Source organism: Alosa alosa, chromosome 2, assembly GCF_017589495.1.
Source record: "Alosa alosa isolate M-15738 ecotype Scorff River chromosome 2, AALO_Geno_1.1, whole genome shotgun sequence".
Lineage (NCBI taxonomy): Eukaryota > Metazoa > Chordata > Actinopteri > Clupeiformes > Clupeidae > Alosa > Alosa alosa.
Genome location: NC_063190.1, coordinates 22459900 through 22482490, shown reverse-complemented (window position 1 = coordinate 22482490; position 22591 = coordinate 22459900). Strand labels below are relative to the sequence as shown.

Here is a 22591-nt window from a genome sequence, read left to right as displayed (position 1 = left end):
GCTTCACTTACAGTGACATTGCTGGTATACATTTCTTCATGATACACAGTTTGAGGCTACCAATCAGATTTTTTAAAAATACAGCTGAAGTGAAGCTGGAGTTTAGCTCATTAAATTCAGTGATGGGATGAAATCAAAGCGTGCCAAACATGAACATGCAGTCTTAACATGTATTTTCTGTGTTAGAAAGTCATGGCTGATTTATTGACAGAGAGAATAGGCGTGTTCGACTTGAGGCAGATCTGTGCAGATCTGACTTGATGTGATGCATGCTGGGTTGAACACATAGGTTGAACATAATAGGCGTGTTCGACTTGAGGCAGATCTGTGCAGATCTGACTTGATGTGATGCATGCTGGGTTGAACACAATGCATACTGGGATGGACGCAATGCTTGCTGGTTAGAAATTCTGTCTGATCAGAGTAGACGGGCTCTGGTCCGACTTCTGTCAGCCAGGGAGGGACTTACCACCGTGACACCATGTCACATGACCTTAAAATATCGCGGGAGTCTTAGCCTGCAGTCAGATCTTGCAGTTGCCTTCCACGAGCTGCACAAGCTAAAACACGCCCTCATGACGTCAGTTCAAAGACGTGATAGGGCCATTTGGGAGGAATGTCCTCATGACCATAGACATAATATACATAGACGCCGCATCGACCGCTACTCCTTACTAGCGCTGACGAGATTTGGAGCCGCCATCTTGGACCGGTCATCCACTCCACTCAGTGTAATCTGTTTGGCCGGTGAGATGAGCTGTCAGCGCACTTAATTAATCATATCTCACTGAATACCGAACAGATTCTCACACGTTTTTTTTTGCTGCAAAGGTCATACATGTAGCTATGATACAGGACACATGATTTAGCGTATTTTAATATTCATAGTGGGTTTAACAGTAATAGAATATTCTGATATATGATATAAAGTGACCTGACGTCCGATATTAAAACTGGGAACATAATCCATGTTTGACAGCATAGACAAAACTAGTTTGATACAAGTTTAATGAGTTAAATATAGTTCACAGTTGACAGAAAAGTTCCATCAACAGCATTATTCACAGTCCACAGAAAGGTTCCATAAACATTTAAGTGAGATCAGTGCCATTCAGACATCTGAGGGGTATTCCAAGTAGGCCTATGTGGTTTAGTGACAAACTTGGGTAAATTGACTCAGAATAAGTTGTAAACCTCCCAGTAGAAAAGCTGTATGATACAGGAAACATGGTTGTGTGTATTTTAATATTCATAGTGGGCTTAACAGTAATAGAATATTCTGATATATGATATATTATAAAGTGAGGACATCCAATATAAAAACTGGGAACATAACTAATCCACTTTTGACAGCATAGACAAAAACTGGTTTGATAAGTTTTAATGAGTTAAATTTACAGAAAAAAATCCATTAACATTTTCAGTTCAGTGCCATCAAAAATAAAGTGATGAACAGACATTGGTTTGGCATAGTAAGTGTAACAGTTCATCAATTCAAGACAAAAAGGTGACTTGTCACTTGTACAGTGTCAATGGGTTCATCAACAGCATCTGTTATTTACAGTTCACAGAAAGGTTCCAGCCCCAATGAAGAGATTAAATAAAAAGGAATTAAGAAACATTTTAGAAACTGCTAAGATCAACCCGTTCATTGCAATCAGTAAAGAATCAGGGAGTGTCTTCACAGGCTCAGTGAGACAGAGTTACCGTCATGCAGTTGGTTCTATGATTTCAACAACTGGTGCATGTCATTTTGTATGTTCCCACCTTGCTAAAATTGCTTGGGTACACTTTAGCTGAGAACAAAAGTGCTTCAGACAGCAGGTGGGCAAATAAGATGGCATAGTAAACTGGGTAAACTCCATAAAAGAGGACTGAGTCAACCAGACGATGGGAAAATGGGACACAGAGTGGCGAATGCAGGTGATGAAGGTGGAGCTCATAAATCAAACATTCAGTCACAGTGTAGCAGATGCCCTGCAGTACTGCAATGAAGAGCTGCACCTTCCTCAGTTCCAGGGGTGTGAGGAGACCGTTCAGTTCATTCACAGTCTTCTTGAACAAGGCAGTTGTTCTGGAGAGATACAAAATAATAAATAAATGAATGAAAAGGAATTTGAGAGGCATCTTATTCTTGTTAGGGTAAATGACATGTGAATAATACAGTGTTGGGCAAGCTACTTCGAAATTTTAGTGAGCTAAACTATCAGTTACTCTGCCATGAATAAAACGCTACACAAAACTACCACCCAGTCAAATGTATTAGTAGCCTAACACAAACACAGCAGTAGGCTAGTTCACTACATAGGAAGCTACTTTAAATTGTGCTAATTTCACATGACAAGAAAAGTGTAGCTTGTCTGGCTAAGCTACTTGATAAATAAAGAAGTTGAGCTATTGAAAAGTTACTTTATTCAGGAAATAGTGAGGCTACCACCAACACACTTAGGCTACAAGTAGCAGCTAGCGATTGCCCAATAGGCTAGTCTGTGCCACTTGTGTAAAATTCGCCGGCCAAATCTAGTATGATTTATTTCTACAATAGCCTTCTTGTGTCAGTTGTAATCTAAGTCAGTGTTATGGAATATGACTTATCAAGTCTCAGTTCATAGCGGAGTGAACACCGAGTAAACATAGCCTAGCTAGATGGCTACGATTTTCATACAGTAATATCAAAGATTGCTCCTTCTCAGCTCTCTGGTAATATTCTATTCACAAAATACAACCAATAGTACGGTTATGTTAAATCTTACTTGTGAAAAGTAAATCCCCCGAGTATGGTCCGCCGATTTGAGAAGGAACATGCTGCACAGTGCTGTCATCTTCTATCTTCTGCTGCAACACAACGAGGAGTATGACCGGTCCAAGATGGCGGCCGCATTTCTTGTTTCCAGCAGCCAATGCGGCGTCTATGTATATTATGTCTATGCTCATGACGATTATGACGAGAGTCTCATGCTGCTTCCTTATGTTGGAATATGCGAAAATAAACAGAAATCGAAGGGATACCTTCTTATACGTGATTTCTGCAACAATGGTAGGCTAGCCTACTGAAAACGTTTGGATATTCTGTTATTTTCTGCTGTTGGCTAAATAGATAGACACACATATAGGGGAAACACTTGATATTGAATTTATGTGCTACATTGCAGGCCTGTTAACTGTAGGCTATGACAACAGTGGTTTATTTAAACTACATCATAAGAATTTATTTCGTCAGTCATTATGCTCATTTTAATGAGTAAGAATGAAAGTTCTGCTGTGTTTATTGCAAACAACATTCCGCGATATCTCCCGCGATGTCTCCCGCGAGTCACGTCAGGCAGACTGTAGCCTGTCTGTCCGGGATGAGCTGCCCTCTGTTGTAGCTCCTCCCGGCTAGCCTCTGAAGATCACGTTTACGTAGAAAGCCAGACTAGTCCGGCAGCCATGGGGTCAGACCTGGTTTTGTCGGTTAAAGTTTTTTTTTTTGCAGAATCTTGTAGACCAGGGGTATCTCTTTAAAATTTAGGAGGGTGCCCAGTGATATCCCTTGGGCAATTTTGTATATTAACCCTTTCTTGTTCAATGTATTGAATACAAGGTAAGACACTATAGGTGAATAGGGTAAAAAAAATAACTAACAGATAATTTACATATTAGATGAAAAGTCTTTTACACAGGAAATTTGTATTACAAGTTTTCTGTAATTTAATGTTTAAATATGAAAAAGCCCAATGTGCCAAAATCATGAAATAGGATATACCTCTAATTTCAAGATGAGTAGGCATACTCATATTAAATGCAAATCAACTCAATTAAAATGTACTAAAATACAATGTTCTGTGTGATAGTTTTTCAGGCAGTACATTCAAATTTGGACAATTTAACCCTTTACTAAGTGAATTAATGAATTTCTATATTTCAGATAATGTCAGTCCGGGAGCCATGGGGTCAGACCTGTTTTTGTGGGTTATTTATTTATTCATTTTTGCTTAGACTTGTTGACTTGGGGTGGCTCTTTAATATTTAGGAGGGTGCCCAGTGTGATATCCCTTGGGCAATGTCCTACATTAACCATTAAAGCCATATGTGCCGAAATCATGAAGAAAAAAAAAATAGGAAAAGCAAATAATCAACTCAAATAGAATGTACTAAAATACAGTTTGCAGTGTGATAGTTATTCAGACAATACTTCATGCATTCAAATTGGGAAAATGTAACCCTTTTCTATGTCAAATAATGAATTTATAATTTCAGATATTGCCTGTAATATTCTGAATATGTACACTTTTCCTAGTATTAGTTCTGATAATTGTCCAGTTCTGGCTCATCCTACCCTAAAACATGCAGAGAATATTGTGCAAGGCACCATTAACCTGGCAACTGCATCTGTTAGAGCTACAAGGATTTTCACTCTTGCAGCCACATCTGATCATCTCCAAAATGTAGTTTGGTGCAAGTTTGACATTTTCTGGTAGACTGGTTGGGCTTAGTAACGAATCAATGAATCTTTCTTCAAATTGAATTTCCAACTGAAGTATTCCTTCGCTTCAGGCTCCATATACTTCAATAGCCTACTTAAAAATGAATATTCTCTTTTTGAATGACGAGTTTAGGCTCTGAGGATAGACTACTACTGCAATAAAGAATAAAAATAAATGTATATTTTATACATAGGATTAGAACAGTAGAACAGACACCCTGTAGAAATCAGCTAAAAGAGGGCAGTTTAGGCTAACAGTAATCATTTACATAGCATACATGCAGTAAGTCCTTCCACTCAGCAGCCATATTGTAGCACTTTTTGGGCACTTATCGGGCATCTATTTCGGCGTTCGCAAGACTTCACAACACCAACCTTGCTCCAGCAGTGAGATCACAACACATGAAAGGGGTCGGATATGTGTAGACATCTGCCATATTGGCGTTACAAACTAACCCCATGCATTTCTATGGAGGATTTTTTGAGTGTTGTGACTCCTCATCAGAAAGTCTCTGGTAAACCTCCATCCACACCTAAGAGACGTGCTATTGAGAGATGCTAGCACGTAGCACCCGTGGATTAGTTTCCTCTCCCACTCTGAGAATAAAATCGGCACTTCAGAAGCACCTACATACACCAAACTTTCCAGTCTTATACCTAACTATATTTAGAAGGCTTCTACAGAGGGGTTTGTTGATATGTTATTCCTAGCCTTTTTATATTACATTTTATTCCTAAAAACATGGCAAAAATGTATTTTTTTAAAGGCTATTGGCAATATTTTCTGATTTACGGAATAAATAAAAGAGATATCTAAAATTCCCTGTGTAAAAGACTTTTCATCTAATATGTCAACACAATGAAAAAGTAATTTTGAACCTGGCATCATCCAATGTTCCGATTTAGTTTTTTTTTAGTTTATGCAAATCAGCACATATTTAATTAGATTATGCTTAATTTGCATATTTAAACTTTATATTACAGATAACTTGTAATACATTTCTTTTCCATATTAATGTAAGTAATCAACTGGGAAAGTTTCATAGTGATATCTGCTAGTTAATTTTTTTACCCTATTCACCTGTGGTGCCTCGCCTTATATTCAACACATTGGACAAGAAAGGCTCGAGAATTGCCCAAGGGATATCACCGGGCACCCTCTCTAATCTTATTGAGTTACCCCTTGACAGCAAGAAACAGCAAAAAAAAAAAAACTTATCACCGATAAAACCAGGTTCACCTAAATTATGGCATTTGGCTGCCGGACTAGACCAAGTCAGACTCAGTCGAAGTCGAACACGCCTAATCGCTGAAGGTTAAGAAAGTAATACCAAAAAATATACTCCCAAAGATTGTTAAGGCGGAGCAAGATACTTCGTCGTAGTTCATGTCTATGGGCGCGAAATGGGGATCGAATCCTGTCTGCATAAAGAGGCGTGTCGATGACGTATTGACGAGCGTAAGTTGCAACCGGCCAACAGCAGCGGCAGAAATAACCGGCGCACACCTGATATAAGGTTGATTTTCTCCAGACTGGATTGCTCAAAAATGCTAAAAATGTACCTGAAATGTTCAGAAGGGTTTGAGGATCATGAAAATGTGCCCGAAATTCACATTCCTAACTCTATAGAACCAAGACCTTAGCATATGTGGTGAAATTCTGAGCTATGCCCATAGACTTCAATGGAGCAGTCGCTGCCTCTGCTCTGCATAAAGGGGGATTTTGACCCCCCCCCTCGTGCGGTCCGGGTTCCCGACCAATACCATAATGCGTCATGGTTACGCAAACGGAACAACTCGCCTATAATTGGTCTATAAGAAGGAAAGGTTGGTCTTCTCTAATATGTCTGGTACCAATTGGTCTGTGCGCCAGCTCTCCACCAGTCTTCAGATAACCTTACGACAATTTCATTGGTTTAAATGCCGTTCTCCGAGACAGGAGTGTGTTTTGGGGCGGTGCTCAACGCGCGTTACTTGGTCCTATTCTTTTGCATCTTTATTGTACAGCTGGAGTATTTTTGAGTGACGGTAAGTGAATTTTTTTTAGCGTAAATGGAGTAATCATGGCACATCGATTATTTTGTATGTGGTCTGTGTTTAAAACAGCACTGCATTCTATTAAACAAATTATTGCAAATGTCTGATGAGATGCTGTAGTCTACATGGCGAATAACGTGGGCTATTCTGCTTCATCATAGCCTAATGTTAAAATACAATTTAGCCTATACAATTTATAACATAACCCAGTTCTCAGAGTTTTATGTGTCATACTATCACCCCTCCCTTCAACCAGGCTCATTTGGCAGTAGGCTATAGACAGGAAATATTTCATAAACACAACACAGGTTGTATACCAGTGTTACATCAAGTTAGGTAAACTCCAGGAGTCAAAGTTCTCCGCTGTCCCTTCTCATCATTTATTACTCCCTTCACACCGGATTCCAGTCTGAATTGGACAAGCAGACGACTAATATGAAGTCGAGCAAACAGAAATCGCCGCACACGACTGAGAGGGAATTTGGTGGAACTCTGGGTAAGGAGTGTGAAATATAGATTTGACATACAGAGAATACAAGTTTTATGTTCATGTTGTGATGACATTTTCTTAAAGCAAATATACTAAAGTTGACAGTATAAATATACTACAAAAGTATGCATGCATATTGCACATACTTACTATACACTTGCTGTCCCAAGGCTCCCTTGAAAAAGAGATTAAGAACTCAATGGGACTGTTTTAGAAAAATAAATTAATTAATTAAAATCCATACATGACTTACAGACTGTGATCAAATGAGGCTTTTCATACTCTGTGCCTCTGTGTTCTGACTGGCTCATCCGTATTCCCTTTGCTTCTCTTTCCCTTCTGTCGGTCTCTCTGAAGGAGCCACCTGCATCCCCGTGTTCCTGCCCCTCACGGTGCTCTACCTCCTGAGTGTGTGCCGCTCACCCACAGCCAGTGTGCTGCAGTGGCCTCCTCCCCTTCCTCACGCAACCTTTCTGTGGGATCCTGTGGCTCTAATGATTGTACTTGGCTGGATGGTCCTTCAGAGCTTCCTTTATCTTTTACCCATTGGAAAGGTAAACCAAGTGATTAAACTAATCGCTTTGAGTCCTATGTGGAGAGTCCCGAAATATTGTGTGATTGCACCTTTGTCTATTATGACAACAACAATAACAACACTCTTAATTTGTCCTATTTGCTGTTGATTGTCTTGGCAGGTATCTGAGGGATTAGTGCTTAGAGATGGTTCCAGACTGAAGTATCCCATTAACGGTAAGAACTCGTTTGTTTTGTATATCTATTTAAGCAATATAGCATGAGTGAGAGTGGGGTTGGTAATGAATATTCCCATGTTGCCGGTGTTGGTCGGCCGTAGCCACGAGGCCGGATTGACCATGATTTGGCGATGGTTTTCAAATCATGGTCAATCAGATAGCCAGGTGTTAAAACAGTTAACAGCCCATGACGTTTGCTTAACAGTGTTGCTTTCGTGCCAGCTCTTTTCGATACAGTCCAGTTTGTCTGCGCCGACGGAGACGCACCTGGATGAAGATGTCATGTTGACCCCCTCATGAACGTGATTGTTGTGCCCTGCAGGTTACTACGCCTTGTGCTGCAGCGCTGTGCTCAACGGTCTGGGCCTTTTGCTGGACATGCCCCTGGCGTATCTCTTTGAGCTGATCATCCCTCTGGCTGTGGCTGCGATCGCAGTGTCATACCTGCTCGCCATTTACCTGTACATCAGGTCTTTCTGGGCACCTGCTCATGCTTTGGCCCTGGGTGGCAACACAGGTGAGATTTAGTGAAAAATAAACAGCTAAGTCACTGACTGTGTCGAGATGGCTAATTACAAGATTATATTGTACAGATAATTTGGGTCTGATAGATTTACTCCAGTTGCTGATGTGTTTTCTGCTTGTTTTCCCAGGGAATCCAATGTATGATTTCTTTATTGGACGTGAACTGAATCCTCGCATTGCTGGATTTGACCTTAAGTACTTTTGTGAACTCCGCCCTGGTTTGATTGGCTGGGTGAGTTGAGTTGTTTATACAAGGGAGAAAGTTGCACAAGACCTTTGTTTGTCTACATAACACTGTGCCATAAAGACACAAACAGCCTTCGTTACATCATCATCTCAATGGGGGTCTATTTAATATGTAGTATTTCATTTTCAAAATGGGAGGTTTAGGAGAGATCAGACTTTATTATCTGGAAAAAGTATGAGTTGTTGACTTTATTTTGAAAGATCTGTTTTCTTCGGACATGGCAATTTTAATAATTGCCAAAGTGAAGATCAAGGTTATTCCTGAGAGTATAGGTCACTAATAGGTAATAGTTTCACTGTCCCAGTTACGTGTACATTAGAATGTTTTATCTTTATTGTATCTTATCCTATTTTATCTTTATAGCTAAGCGGCGGTCATATAGGTTTAGTCAGATTTTTATTTTATTTTTTTTCCAAATTTCCGTCAAAGGATTCCTGGGACACTGAAAGACCGGGGCAGACGAAACTTGGTTGGCATGTAACCCCATATGGATAGCATGGAACCATCGTTTTTCGTTTTGATCTGTAGCCCCCCCGCTGTACTGGACCCCCCGAAAGGAGGGTAGGGCAGACAAAGTTTTCTGTGAATATCTTGAGAACCGTAGGGCCTAGGATGACCAGGGGTGCCTGCCTCCAGGGGTCATGTTAACCCATTCCATGTGCACACATGTGCATAAACAGATACACACGCACACACATACATTCACAGTAATCATACGTATGACACATACTCACACAGTAGACATATGTACGCATGCATGCACACGCACAAACACACATACGCAGGCAAACACACAAGCACGCACACACACACACACAATTCAAGAATTTCTCAGAATTATGAACAGGCAAGATGGGGGTGGGGTTGTATAAAAATAATTTTACATGTGAAATCTATGAACTAATCATGTTTTGGTACTTGTTGTCTAGCAGATACCAGTGAGAATGTGGATAATGCAATTTAGTGAGACAGTTAGAATCATATAGGCCGTTCAGCGTGATTTATTTTTGTGGAAAAAATGTGCTAGTTTACCCAATTACGGTGTGAGAGTTCAAAGTTGTCAAAATGATTTGAGCCCATATTTAATTTATTTTACATAATGACAATAACACAATGTTTTACATTTAAATACATCGTGAACTGCCTTGTTTAGTACAGATTTTAAATCTTCCATACATGTGCGCACAGGATTGTGGGTGTTCCAAGCACGCAAAGGATGTACACATGCATCCTTGAAAATTCCAATGACTCAGTACTTGATAGAATTTTAAAGCACCCTTGATATTGGAACAGTCAGTGCTTGGCGAGATTCGATGACGTAACTTCCTTGAAAAAACGGCTTTGAAGGACCCATCCTTGACTTTGAGAAACGGTGTGGATGCTAAGCATGACAACAAAGAGGAACTCTTTCCCTCTTTCAACTCTTGTTAGGAATGTCTCCCTCTAGAGTTAAAAAACAACGAAAACAGTGATCCTTCTTTGATATGTTTATATTTAGATTATTGCTTTTTTATCTTTCATTTGTTTCCCTTTTGCAAAAGGTGGTACTAAATCTGGGAATGTTACTGAAAGAGATGGAACTGAGGGGATCTCCATCTCTTGCCATGCTACTGGTCAACGGCTTTCAGCTGCTCTATGTCACTGATGCACTGTGGAATGAGGTGAGAGGATGGCAGAAATCACATAGGGAACACTGCCATGCCACCTCATAGGCAACAACTGCCTTGCCAACTTGCGGATTGATTCTCCTGGAAATATTTTCATCTGAATAGACCTGTACAACTTATATCTATGTATCTATCCAACTATCTTCATGTGCTGAATGTCCTTTGTTTTTCTTAACTTGCAGGAAGCAGTTCTGACGACCATGGACATAGTTCATGATGGGTTTGGTTTCATGCTGGCCTTTGGGGACCTGACCTGGGTGCCATTCACTTATGGACTGCAGGCCATTTTCCTGGTGGCACATCCACAGTCTCTCAGTCCACTGGGAGCAGCAGGAATAGTGCTTCTAAATGGTAATATGAAAGAGGCTGTTGGATATGGCTTGATTTTTATTTATTAAATTGTCAGATGTTGTTGTCTTAGTTTTGTAGATTATTTGTGAGAAGATGTAATGAGTTATACATCACTGCAGGAAACATTAACCTGAACAGATGAGGTCTAACTACATGTTTTACCTTCAAGGACTTGGCTATTACATCTTCAGGAAGTCAAACTCCCAGAAAAATCAATTCCGACGTGACCCCACCCATCAAACTGTGGCAAGTAAGTCGACATGTTATAACATATGAAACAATCCTCTGTCCACTATGGTTTAAATTGCACGTGTTCCAATCATTTGGCCATTTCCTCTTGTGATAGTAACTTCCAGAATGTGAAATGTGAAAATGATGGCATAAAACTCTTTATGTATTGAACTAAGTGAACAGAGTAATTGGTGTAATTCAAAGCCTGATCAGTCAAACCATAACCAGAAAGGACTCATTTTACCCTCCTTGTTACTTCTGGCAGAACTGGAGACCATTGCCACAGCAACAGGGAAGCGGCTGTTGGTTTCAGGTTGGTGGGGGTTCGTCCGGCATCCAAACTATCTAGGCGATATTCTCATGGCCTTGGCATGGTCACTTCCATGTGGTAAGTTTTACATTCCACTTAGTTGAATAATGACAGGCAATCAGTTCTGTAAAATGTTTCTGTTTGTTACAGCCTTTAAACAACAATGTTGAGTAACTGTTTAAAAATAATTCAAATAAAAACTGAAGTCCAATACAGCACTTCTCAACTCAGCTCAATGATGTCTGTTTGTTTCTGTCTTATAGGGTTCTCACACATCCTCCCATATTTCTACATCATTTACTTCACCATCCTGCTCATCCACCGAGAGGCTAGAGATGAGAGGCAGTGCAGGGCCAAGTATGGCTTGGCCTGGGATACATACTGCAAAAGAGTTCCTTACAGGATCATCCCCTATGTGTACTAATACCCCAGAGACTTCTGAGATGGACTGACATTGGCAGATCTATTCCCAACACAGCCAGGAACATCAGGAAGAAGCCGCTTTAAGTTTTGGAAGTAACGGGAGGGGAAATCACTGATGGCATCCTTGAATGTGAAAGATAAGGCGTCAGTGACGTGTGGGTACATTCACAGGTGACCCGAACTCACCTGGTGCTAAACTTGACCTGACCGCAACTCAAAATGAAAGCAATATGTAACAGAGAATTATGCCCGACCCGCATTTTTATTTTTATTTATTTTTTTTTTCAGAAAATGTGTGCATTTTTTTAGCAAACATTTCTACTGTAAGTTTGAATGAGAATAGAATTGCCATTTCTGACAGCTTGGCCTGAAGCATCCATGCCACAGCATCCTCTAGTTAAAGAAATGCAGCACAAGCTTTTCCTGCACTACTGCTATCTCTATTCTCCATGCAGGAAGCCTGACACAGCTCTGTGCATCATCAGTACACTGTATCTTCTCAAGATTAGTTAGCAAATGATGTTTTAGAAAACCACCAACAGCTTTGCTGAGTCAGCTACTCAGATATTCAGTGGAGAACATATATGGCTAGTCTTACTGGGAGTGCCTAAAATGAAACTCACATAAGAATCAAACAATATTTTACAGTGTTTCTCAGAACAAGAACCTTAACCTTTTATGGCATGTGTAGTATTAAGCACTACTTTCCTTTAATGTTTACATTGTGCCATATAAGCTAGTAGCTAGTGTTGCATCTTGTGTCATTCACCAACAAGCAAACTCACTACACTGAGTAGTCTTAAGTTGTACCAGGCTGGTTTACGACTACAATGTTAAGAAAGCCATATTATGCAAAACAGATCATATGTTTTGTTTTTGTATTTCATAATAAATGTTACCAAATTTTACTGGAAATCAACATTTTATTTGAGCTAAAACCAAAAGAATGCAGCTTAAGACATTCGTAGAGAATTAGCATTTTAGTTTATACAAATATAAGTTTCATTAAGTGTTTAATTAACCTCCTCTATCAGAGTTCCTCTTCCCTTCTTCCTGCTCTTCTCCACACCTTTCTTGTCCTCCTCCAAAACCCTTCTCTCACCCTCTCTCCTCAAATGCTCCCTCCACACACCAGTAGCAAGCATGTCCAGTGCCTGAGAGTTCTCCTTTGCCCACGCCTGCAGGAACTCACACTTTTTCATTGCTTGGAAATACTTCTTCCTGGGTTCAGCGCTGTTTCCCTCTTTGGACAAGAGCCCTCTCACTTTGGACATAGCTCCACGGAGCTCTGACAGAGCAGCCAGGGAGTACCCGATGGAGTCTCTGCCACTCTGCCCGGTCAGGACATGGGCCACAGCTTCCACGGCTCGGGCTGGGGCCCGCGGGTCCTCGCGGTCAAAGTAGCCAGCGGTTGACACTGCCGTCACTGCGGCATCCAGAGACTCATGGAGGGAACTTAACACCCTGTTTGTGGATAAGCCATCAGAGATGGCCAACACGGCCCGACAGAAGTCCTGCAGCATCTCCTCCTCAGAGATATCGCCATTAAAAAGGCACAGGGAGAATGTGTAGCCATACAGTACATTGATGAGAGTGTAGCCCAGTAAAGGAGAGGGGTTTTTAGTAAGGGAGTGAAGTGCTGGAATCTTACTGATATTCACAGGTGGTACATTACTATTAGGTTTATTTTTGTGTTCTTTCAAGACTTCAGTTTGATCTCCCTTATTTTTTTGCTTGTTTGTTTTTCTACTTTCACTCACTTGTTTTTCTTGAGCTGCCTCTTTAGTCTGTTCAGCCTTTTCCTGAGCAGTCACACACTCAGTCCTTTCCACCTGTGCTCCTTTTCCTTCTTCAACTTTGACCTTGTTCACACCATTCCCTTTTGGAACATTCCCTGCCTTCTCATCCAGATTGTGAGTTGAATCCTCACTCATGACCTCAAGAAGCACTTCTTTCGGTTTGTCATGGATCTCCCACCAAGGCCTCCAGATGGGTATCAATCCTCCGATGGCACATCCTTTCACTAATGCCTGAAATTTCTCTCTATCCTGGCGACTCAACAAAGCCCACAGTTCCTCTTCTGACAGTGAGTCAATATCAAGGCCAGCTAACTTATCTGCCAAGTCTTGATCTCCTTCCTCCTCTGTGAGGTCATCCTCTCTTGACCCATCCGCACCTTCGTCAATGTCTTGGAGTCTTAAGAGTATCTTCTGAATCTCCTCTGTGTTCTCTTCTCCGCTTGTCTGAATCTCTGCCAGCCGAGAGAGAAGCTCCAGGGCCTCAGTCCCACTGGGTTCTGCCTCCTCTCCTAGTTCTTCTGTAATGTGCTCCAGCTCTCCCTCGTTCTTTCTAACCCTGAGCAGAATCTCCTGCATCTTCTCCCTGCCCTCTTTCTCAGTCAGCCCTGTATTTTTCAACTCCTCGAGCACAGACTCCTTATAGAATTCCTCTGAACATCCGGAGTGGGCTGGGCTTCGATAGCAAGCCAAGCTGCAGTACATTATGTTGCACCGCGGGCAGGTGTAACAGTATGGCTTGGATAAGCACAAGCCACACACTTGCTGAGCGGATCCATCAGTGTCATTCTTCACAGCTGGGGTCAAAAGGTCGCTTGTGTCTATTGCGCCTCTTCCTGGAAGCACAATTCCATCCTTGTCAACAAGTTCTGGCTCTGTCTCTTCTTCCAGATGCTCTTGCTCCCGTGGTCTGATGTCAGTTAACATTGACCGTACACGCGACGGTAGTTTTCGTCTTACAATGCAATCCATAGTTAACTGATAGTCAGTGCATCATGATGAAAACATTCCTAAAACAAATAAAATCACACTTAATTACACAGTCAAGTTTAGCCAGAGGTCCATGATGGTGCGCACCACTGAACTCAAACAAGCAGCAGCGGTTTAAAAGTTCTCTTTACAAAAAGTATCTAAATGATCACCATTTCCAGGACTCACTCATCAACGAATGGCAGTTCCTATTCCGCAGAAAGCATATTTGCTAGTTATTTATGTCATGACATTGGGAGGCTCAAGGCTTTAAGCGCCAACGTTAGCATAACGTTGCGACCTGTCAAGTAATTGGCGGACCATGCTTCGATAATTAGCACATTTCAACATAAACATGCCGGTATATCTCACCTTGCAAGGTCCAGTTTACACTGGCCAATTAGATTGTATTCACTTTCACTCTAGCATGAGTAAAACTAATCTCCAAAAGAAAAAAACTAGTTACCAGTCCCACGCATAGACACGACCTGTTTAGGTTGTCGCGGTCAAATGACGTCATGTTAAAGGGGCAGGTGGGAGTGCCACTGAAAACAGTCTTATGAATTTATACAGTCTATGGTTATAAACGGCACAGACAGTACTGTTTGGATAGTTACCGTCTCTTGCATGCTATAACTGTAATAGCGTTAGAAACTTAATTACTGAGTATTTCTCACTTTTCAGGTGCAAGAATGGAAAGACAGTAAAATGATTAACAGCTATTTATTTTTTTGCAGGACCATATACAAAGTCTTGTATCAACGACAACAGCCCCCAAAAAAAAAAAAAAAAAAAAAAAGTAAATATGGTTCTATATACAATCTTAAACATAAAAAAGGTGATTGCAGAGGATGAAACAATGCAATTATGTATTGAATGTAGACAAATGACTGAGTCTTGTGTGTCCTTACGGTAATTCCACCATAGAATTTTTAGAATAATTTATCATTTTACCATTGCATGGTGGAATTAAAAACCTTTGCCTAGCAACCATTCCTTAAGTTCTTTATCAAAATGGCCCTTCACTCTAATGCTCCCAGTCACTTCATTTACTTGTGTAGGTAGAACTCTTCCAGTAACCTCCATCAGGTAGTCTTTCATATCCTTCTCGAGTGCCTTTATATCAATATAAAAAAGAATACACACAAAACAAATTAAATTGAAAAAATGTGTACATTATAAATACAAAAACTTAAGGGAGAATTCCGGTGTGATATTGACCTAAAGTGTATTGAAACATGATACCGAGTGTGAACGTATGTCTCATAGCCCATCTCGGCTTGTCCCCTGCACTCCAAAATCTGGCGCTAGTTGGCCGATGCTACCAACAGCTTTTTCAATGGTGGTGCTTCGGCATCGAGCTAGCCATGCAAATAAATCACTGTTTTACACCATTTACGAGGCTCAATGTACAGTATCTCCACACTTCATTGGTAGACTTCCGAGGGCCCTGACATTTAAAACGAGACATTGAGAACTTTGAAAAAGCACTGGTACTTTACTTACAAGACGATTTATGCAGCCAGTATCTTCACAAAGTTTAGCGTTTGCAGCCATCTTGAATTTAGTCACGATAAGTCGAGCGACGAGTAAGAATGAACAGGTATGATAAGGGATCAGATTCCAAAAATAATTCAGTGGAAATGCATGGATTCCAGTTTCTTCCAGTAGCAGCAACTGGAATCCATGCATTTCCACAGAATTATTTTTGGAATCTGATGCTGAAATGGTGTAAAACAGTGATTTATTTGCATGGCTAGCCCGATACCGAAGCACCACCATTGAAAAAGCTGTTGGTAGCATCGGCTAACTAGCGCCAGATTTTGGAGTGCAGGGGACAAGCCGAGATGGGCTATGAGACATACGTTCACACTCGGCATCATGTTTCAACACACTTTAGGTCAATATCACACCGGAATTCTCCTTTAAGATACCAAGATATACATGATTTGCAGCTTATGCTCACAAAAACATGATCTAAATAAATGAACAGCTGGCCAGACACGAAATGTATGCAGAGTGTCCACACTCACCCAAATGTCACCTTCCACCTTACGCACAACTGTAGACTTTTGACTCCCGTGTTTGATGTCTGTGTAGACTGGTACGTTATGCATGCGAGAGCGCCGGATCATGTATGGCAAGTCAGGAGGAACCTCTTCAGAGGGAACAGTGGCGGTTGAAGGGGGGAAATGCATTAAGTCAGTTTGAAGTTTGCATGTAAAATTGTGAAACATTGAGCAGAAATTTCCATTCGACTGTCTTGAGCTAAAGCTTGTAATAACTTAAAATTATTACATGCTTCTTAAAACATGTTTATGTTTTCTTGTAATATGAGAAGACGTTTAATTGGAGTTGTTAAAGGGGGCATTTGTAAGTAACATGCACTTGTGGGATGAGCAGCAGAGGTGAGTATGTGGGTTGCACCCATGAAAAATTTGCCAAATCTTCTCTGTCATGCGTATGAATTGCATATGAAGATACATGAGTTACCAGCTAGTCCACTTTGGGATAACCATCTTTAGTTACACCCCTTTACCAATAATAAGAATCCAATGAAATAGTTCCATATTGGAAAAGGTAAATGTATGAGGGCTTAATTTGCTAATAGATAGATAGATAGATATATAGATACTTTATTGATCCCCAAGGGGAAATTCAAGCCCTAATAATATGCCCTTCCAGACTAATTTATATCAGATAACAATATTTCTATGACGTGTAAACAAGAGACACTGCACAAATATGAAATTGTGTTAATCTTACCTGATGGTGGAGTCCAGCCAGAAGGAGTAGGACCATCATGTTTAGGAGGTTTAGGAACACGAGAGGAAGGAATTAACCTCTCAACAAATGCATACTCTTCTGTAGACTCAATTAGACCAGTCGACTTCTGATCATCAGACCTAGGGTCAGTCTGTTTTCAAGAAAGAAATATAGTACAATTTGAAGACACATCACAAAGGGGAATTTGTTACATAGGCAAATATGCCATGCCACCCAGAGAACACTGAAAAGGCCAGAACGTACAGGTTAAATTCGAAATTCTCAGCTACTTATCTCTGGATGTTTCCTCATCTTTCCCTGACTGAAGCGAACAAAACAGCAGAAGCTGTTGATAAAAAGAACACTCTCCCATTCAAGATTTCATCACTTCTTCATAACTTCCAGGTAAATGTGAGTGTGTATATAAATGTGACGAATATAACCTGTTAGTTAAATAGGCAAAGGGTATAATAACCATATACTTTTGAAAGTGTTGCGTATAACACCAGTGCCATATTCTGTAATATTTCCGATGTTTAGTGCTCATAGTATTATAACTAGCGCTATACTAACAATAGCCTACTCCAGAAATCAAATGACAAGAACGTTAGCCTACGCTAACAGTTAACGTATGGGTAACGTTATCTTTTTAATGGGTTAGCCTAGGTGACAAACACCATTGTCACAAGAATCATACGCTGTTTTAATGTAACATTTTTTCATTCTACTGACCTGTACCGCTGTTACGATGTTTGCCAAGTGCCTGGTTTGGCTGAAAACTCTGACAATTCTGCATATTGTCAGATTCATGTTTCTTATGGAGGCCGCCATGTTTGTGAGCGTCGCCCTTGAACGTCACGTGGTTCAGAGCTGTTCCAAACGTCTTTTTTTTTTTTACCGTAGGCCTAGGTGAATTTGTGACGCTTTACACTGCATTAAGTTAATGTTTTGCAATTAAATCCATGATCACATAATACGCTTCTGTGTATTACACTAATAGGCTAGTACGTAAGTAAGTGTAGTATCACATGCATTTAGTAAGTTCTAATATATATCTTTTTTACTTAGGCCTACAGTTTTTCTCGATTGTTTTGCTTGCAACTCTGACGTTCTCAAAACAGTTAACACCCGTGTCTGAACAAAAGCACTTGGCCAAAATGACATGATTGCAAAAGGCTGTTAGTCTCTCAAAACACTTAAAGCATGCAGCAAATAACACATCCTGTCATCAAATTACTGTGTGATTTCAATCAATTAACACACTGGACAACAAAATGCAATATATAGTTCTCAAAATGAGCATTTTGCTATGTCTGTTCCATTTCTTTCTAATTTTTCTGGTATCAGAAAAAAACTGAAAATACTAAATGTAGGCCTACTGAATAAAAAATAATTGTATTCATATTCCTCCAAAGATGTAACTGTCATTGACTTACAGAAAGCACCTAGACAAGACAAATTTCATTGAACTACAACTTGTCATTTTTCATCAAAATTACCTACAGTAAACACCTTTTGTGCTGTTTTCTTCACAAATAGGCTATACAATAATTTCTCTCAATGTGCCTTAGAATCCATAAGCCTACTTGCAAATAGCAAGACAGAACAGTCATGGCATCTCTTATGAATAATGAATGATTGCTGATTAAAGAATTGTGCAAAGGAGTTTCACACAGATGTATCAGATTCAGACTTGTGCTTGGAATCTCTACCACCTGTGAAAATATGTTTCCTTTTGTTTAGCACGGGGAAGCCAATAGAATTTGGGGACTTTTGAATGACAACTGTGTTAACTGTTTTGCAAAAGAGTGTGAGAACTGTGTGAACACATTCGCAAGAGATGACTTCTGCTGTGCAAAGAAAGTGCTGAAGACCATGAAGACCAAGTGGATCCCAGTTTCCTTAAGCAGGTCAAAGCAATCGAGAAAAACTGTAAACACACTTTCATGGGCTAGCATATTTTCAGCCTGTAGGCTAGATCATTTCATATCCTTGGTCATTATGGGCTCCTTATGAAATGACTGTTACTTTGTCCAACTAACGTCAAAATGGGTGTACTGTGCAAGCAACTATTGAACTCATCAATCACTCATCGGTGTCGCACAAATATACATGTTCTGATACATGACCTGACGTTTTAAAAGTGGTGTAAAAAAGGTATACGTAGGGTGAGGCTATCTAAACATGAACACGATGTCTCCAAAGGTTTCTTCTTCTGAGGTTTAGTGAGTCTTTCTCCAATAACGTATCCAGCTCAGTCAAACACAATTAACCAAGTGATGGATGCTGGGCTGAGATATGAATGTGCAGCAGCTCAGAATACAGCTTAAAATAAATGTCACAGAAGTGGGATTAGTGCGTATGCTACACTGGAGTTGACTAGGCCTATTACAACTGGGTATCTTGCAAGGTGTAAAAGTCAGGCCAGGTCTGAGAGCATTATGCCATGCTGAAATCATAACCTTATGAGTTATATCAATAACCAAATACCAATAAGTTTCATCCTCATCTAGGTAAAACATATTATCAGAACCTCTGCTCTGTAAGACCACGTTCATTCATGACATCTGTAGTAAATAGACTAGTTAAGTCCATCTGAATGTTCTTGTTCATTTATCTACAGATTGAGTTAAGGACACTTTTGCCTCAGTTGACACTTAATTAAACCGACAAACAACTGCTTGTTTTATAGATATTTTACTAATCCTCTGATGAAAACAAGCTGCATGTAATATTTATATTTACAATCATGGTTTGTTTCAATCTATACAATCCTCAAACACAAATTATTACAATGACAGGAAACAGTCCAATGCACATGTTAAGTGACCGTCTTCTTCTGAGCTTTTCCAACTGGATCCAATAACACAACCACTCCCCAGGATGTCAAAACTGTAATAGAGATGTCACAAAAAATTAATGCATGACCATACTTAAAGCAACTGCCCCTCATGACGCACTTTAAACTTTAAGTAAATGTGCTAACAATAGAGAACTGATTGATTTGTTATATTTATTATTATCTTATTTATTATTGGGTTGTCCTCTGTTAGCAAGAGACATCACAATCCTGATGCTCGTGCCAATTGGTTAGATACGTCACCTGCAGAAAAAGCTATTTGTGCAACGGTTCCAATGGATGTGGGTCCTCCATATCGCATCGTTTTTCGAGCAGCCATAAACACATATCCCGCAGAAAGTAGAAGTCCACCAGCAGAGAGAGCTCGGCAACTCCAACAACCACCAAAAAGATTACCAGTGGGTTGTGCAGGCGGACCTGCGGCAGGCGGTGCTGGCACTTGTTCGGGTGGCGAACTTGACATTGTCAAGAGTGGCCAGAGACAGTTTTGTCAAGACTAAGATATTGTCAGAAGACTTTAGTGCAACTATTTGTAGCCACGCTAATGTGAGATTCCGTTAAAAGTTGACATTCACATGAAGGCAACCTGACATTAACCTGATGGCTAGGCGTGGGTAACGTTACTGATCAAATTATTTAGATCTGACGCCCATGTCCATATAAACGTGTTAAGTCAAAAGGGTCCCCCAAAATGCTAACACATTACTGTAACGTATAGTTAATATACAGTTAAATGTTAACGCTTGTGGTGACTGTATTAAAAAAAAGTAGCAGATGACCCAGCACCACAGCTAAGCTAGCACGTTTGTTTGTGTCGACTTCCTATGACGATTCTTCTTCTTCTTGTTTTTATGGCGGTTGGCAAACAACGTCTGGTTGCATTACCGCCACCTTCTGAAATGGAGTGTGGGTCTGAATAAAATATTTCCCTACACTTAAATCATCTTTATTAAACCTGTTCTAAAAAAGGAAAAGAAAAACCCAAAACAAAAATCACCAGAATTCCTTAGCAAAATATCCCTTACTTTCAAAGGTATCTCTTCATCTTCTAGCTGCTGGATTAACTGTTGCCTCTCATTATTATATCTAGTACATTCTTCAATAGCATGCTCTATGGTATCCTGTGTGTTACATACACTACACCTCCCATCAGCATGTTTTTTCATTAAAAATAATGTACTGTTTAACCCTGTGTGCCCAAATCTCATTCTTGAAATTATGTTCTCCTCCTGTGTATTTCTGCAAGTACTTCTACTCCCCCCCACTCTTTTTGGGATATTATAAAATCTCCTACCAGTCTGACCATTATCCCACAATACTTGCCACTTCTCCTTTCTCTTTCCTTTAATGATTGATTTCACCTCAGCTTTACTATACTTAATGTTTAAACTTATATACTCCATTTCTGTTGCCTTTTTTGCATACTTATCAGCCAACTCATTCCCTGTTACTCCTTTATGGGCAGGAACCCATACAAGTCCAACATTGACTCCAGCTTTAATTAATGTACTAGCCATTTGGACAATTTCTATAACAATGTCTTGTCTAGATTGTGAATTTATGTTCTGAATACTCATCAGAGCTGACGCTGAGTCTGAAGCAATTACTAAACTTCTTGGCCTGTTACTCTCAGCCCAAGAGAGTGCCAGTAAAATAGCAATTAGTTCTGCCGTATAGACTGCTAAATTATCATTAATTCTTTTTTGTGTTGCTACTTTTAATTTTGGAATAACAAAAGCCACCCCCACTGTCACATCCCTTTTGGACCCATCTGTGTACAATATAATCCTATCCCCATATCTTTCACTTAAATACCCCTGCACCACATTACTATATCCCCATTCTTAGCTCCTTCCAAAAGACTGAGATCAACTGAAAGATCTTCAAGAGTCCATAGAGGCACTCTTGGAAACACTACTGTAGGACTTAGATCCAACAAGGCTATTTCCATCTCATTTATTTTCTGTTTAATAGTCCACCCAAAACTACTTTTTGTACCATTCTGTCTCTCTTGGCACTCTACCAATATAGATTGACTAAAATGGTCTTCCCTATGACCTTTAAGGTTTGCCCAAAATACCAGGCTAAGCTGGTCCCTTCTGAGATCTAAAGGCATCTCCCCCATCTTGGATGGCTCCACAACATAGTCTTAAACCTCGACTCTGCACTCTGTCTAGTTTATTTAAAGCTGTCTTAGCAGCGGACCCATATACAATATAGCACTCCTAGTTGCACCCCATTCCACCCCATGCAAACACCTCATTACATTCAATACCTTTTTACACTTTTCTACCATCTTCTGAATATGAACTGCCCATGTTAATCTTTTGTCAAACCATATACCTAGAAATTTAAAGCTCTCTACTCTTTCCAATTCCTTACCTGATATTTGAATCTGTAACTCCTGGCTTATTTTCTTCCTTGTGAAGAAAATTACCTTAGTTTTTTCCACAGATATCCTGAATCCCCATTCAATTGTCCATGTGTGTACTGTAGCCACTGCTTGTTGTATTTTATTTACAATGTGATTGACATTTCTTCCCCTTTTCCACATTGCTCCATCATCTGCAAATAAAGCCACACCAATAGACCTTTCTACATTTTTAAATATCTCATTTATCATTACTGAAAATAGTAATGGACTAATAATACTCCCTTGAGGAGTACCATTGTCTACCTCATATTCCTCACTCAAAACCCCA

At 40.1% G+C, this 22591-nt stretch overlaps 3 protein-coding genes across 4 annotated transcripts; 1 reads left to right on the top strand and 2 right to left on the bottom strand.

Moving 5' to 3' along the window:
- The first annotated feature begins 6390 nt into the window (after window positions 1-6390).
- tm7sf2 (transmembrane 7 superfamily member 2) lies at window positions 6391-12413 on the top strand. Its single transcript, XM_048237593.1, has 11 exons — window positions 6391-6493; window positions 6911-6998; window positions 7350-7546; window positions 7688-7742; window positions 8067-8261; window positions 8398-8501; window positions 10058-10177; window positions 10366-10534; window positions 10704-10784; window positions 11031-11153; window positions 11339-12413. The coding sequence occupies exons 2-11, from the start codon at window positions 6938-6940 to the stop codon at window positions 11497-11499; spliced, it is 1266 nt and encodes a 421-aa protein (XP_048093550.1). The 5' UTR covers window positions 6391-6493; window positions 6911-6937; the 3' UTR covers window positions 11500-12413.
- On the bottom strand, window positions 12402-14937 carry znhit2 (zinc finger, HIT-type containing 2). 2 transcript variants are annotated; one of them, XM_048237591.1, is made up of 2 exons: window positions 14636-14937; window positions 12402-14304 (listed from the first exon to the last, which is right to left on the bottom strand). In XM_048237591.1, the coding sequence occupies exon 2, from the start codon at window positions 14264-14266 to the stop codon at window positions 12512-12514; it is 1755 nt and encodes a 584-aa protein (XP_048093548.1). In that variant the 5' UTR covers window positions 14267-14304; window positions 14636-14937; the 3' UTR covers window positions 12402-12511. The 2 variants fall into 2 exon arrangements, with proteins under 2 accessions (XP_048093548.1, XP_048093549.1); XM_048237592.1 differs by lacking the exon at window positions 14636-14937 and adding an exon at window positions 14437-14591.
- A 226-nt stretch (window positions 14938-15163) lies between these two features.
- mrpl49 (mitochondrial ribosomal protein L49) lies at window positions 15164-17907 on the bottom strand. The gene is made up of 4 exons (XM_048237590.1): window positions 17762-17907; window positions 17030-17180; window positions 16297-16421; window positions 15164-15379 (listed from the first exon to the last, which is right to left on the bottom strand). Exons 1-4 carry the CDS (start codon window positions 17858-17860, stop codon window positions 15233-15235), a joined length of 522 nt encoding a protein of 173 aa, XP_048093547.1. The 5' UTR covers window positions 17861-17907; the 3' UTR covers window positions 15164-15232.
- Between the last annotated feature and the right edge of the window lie 4684 nt (window positions 17908-22591).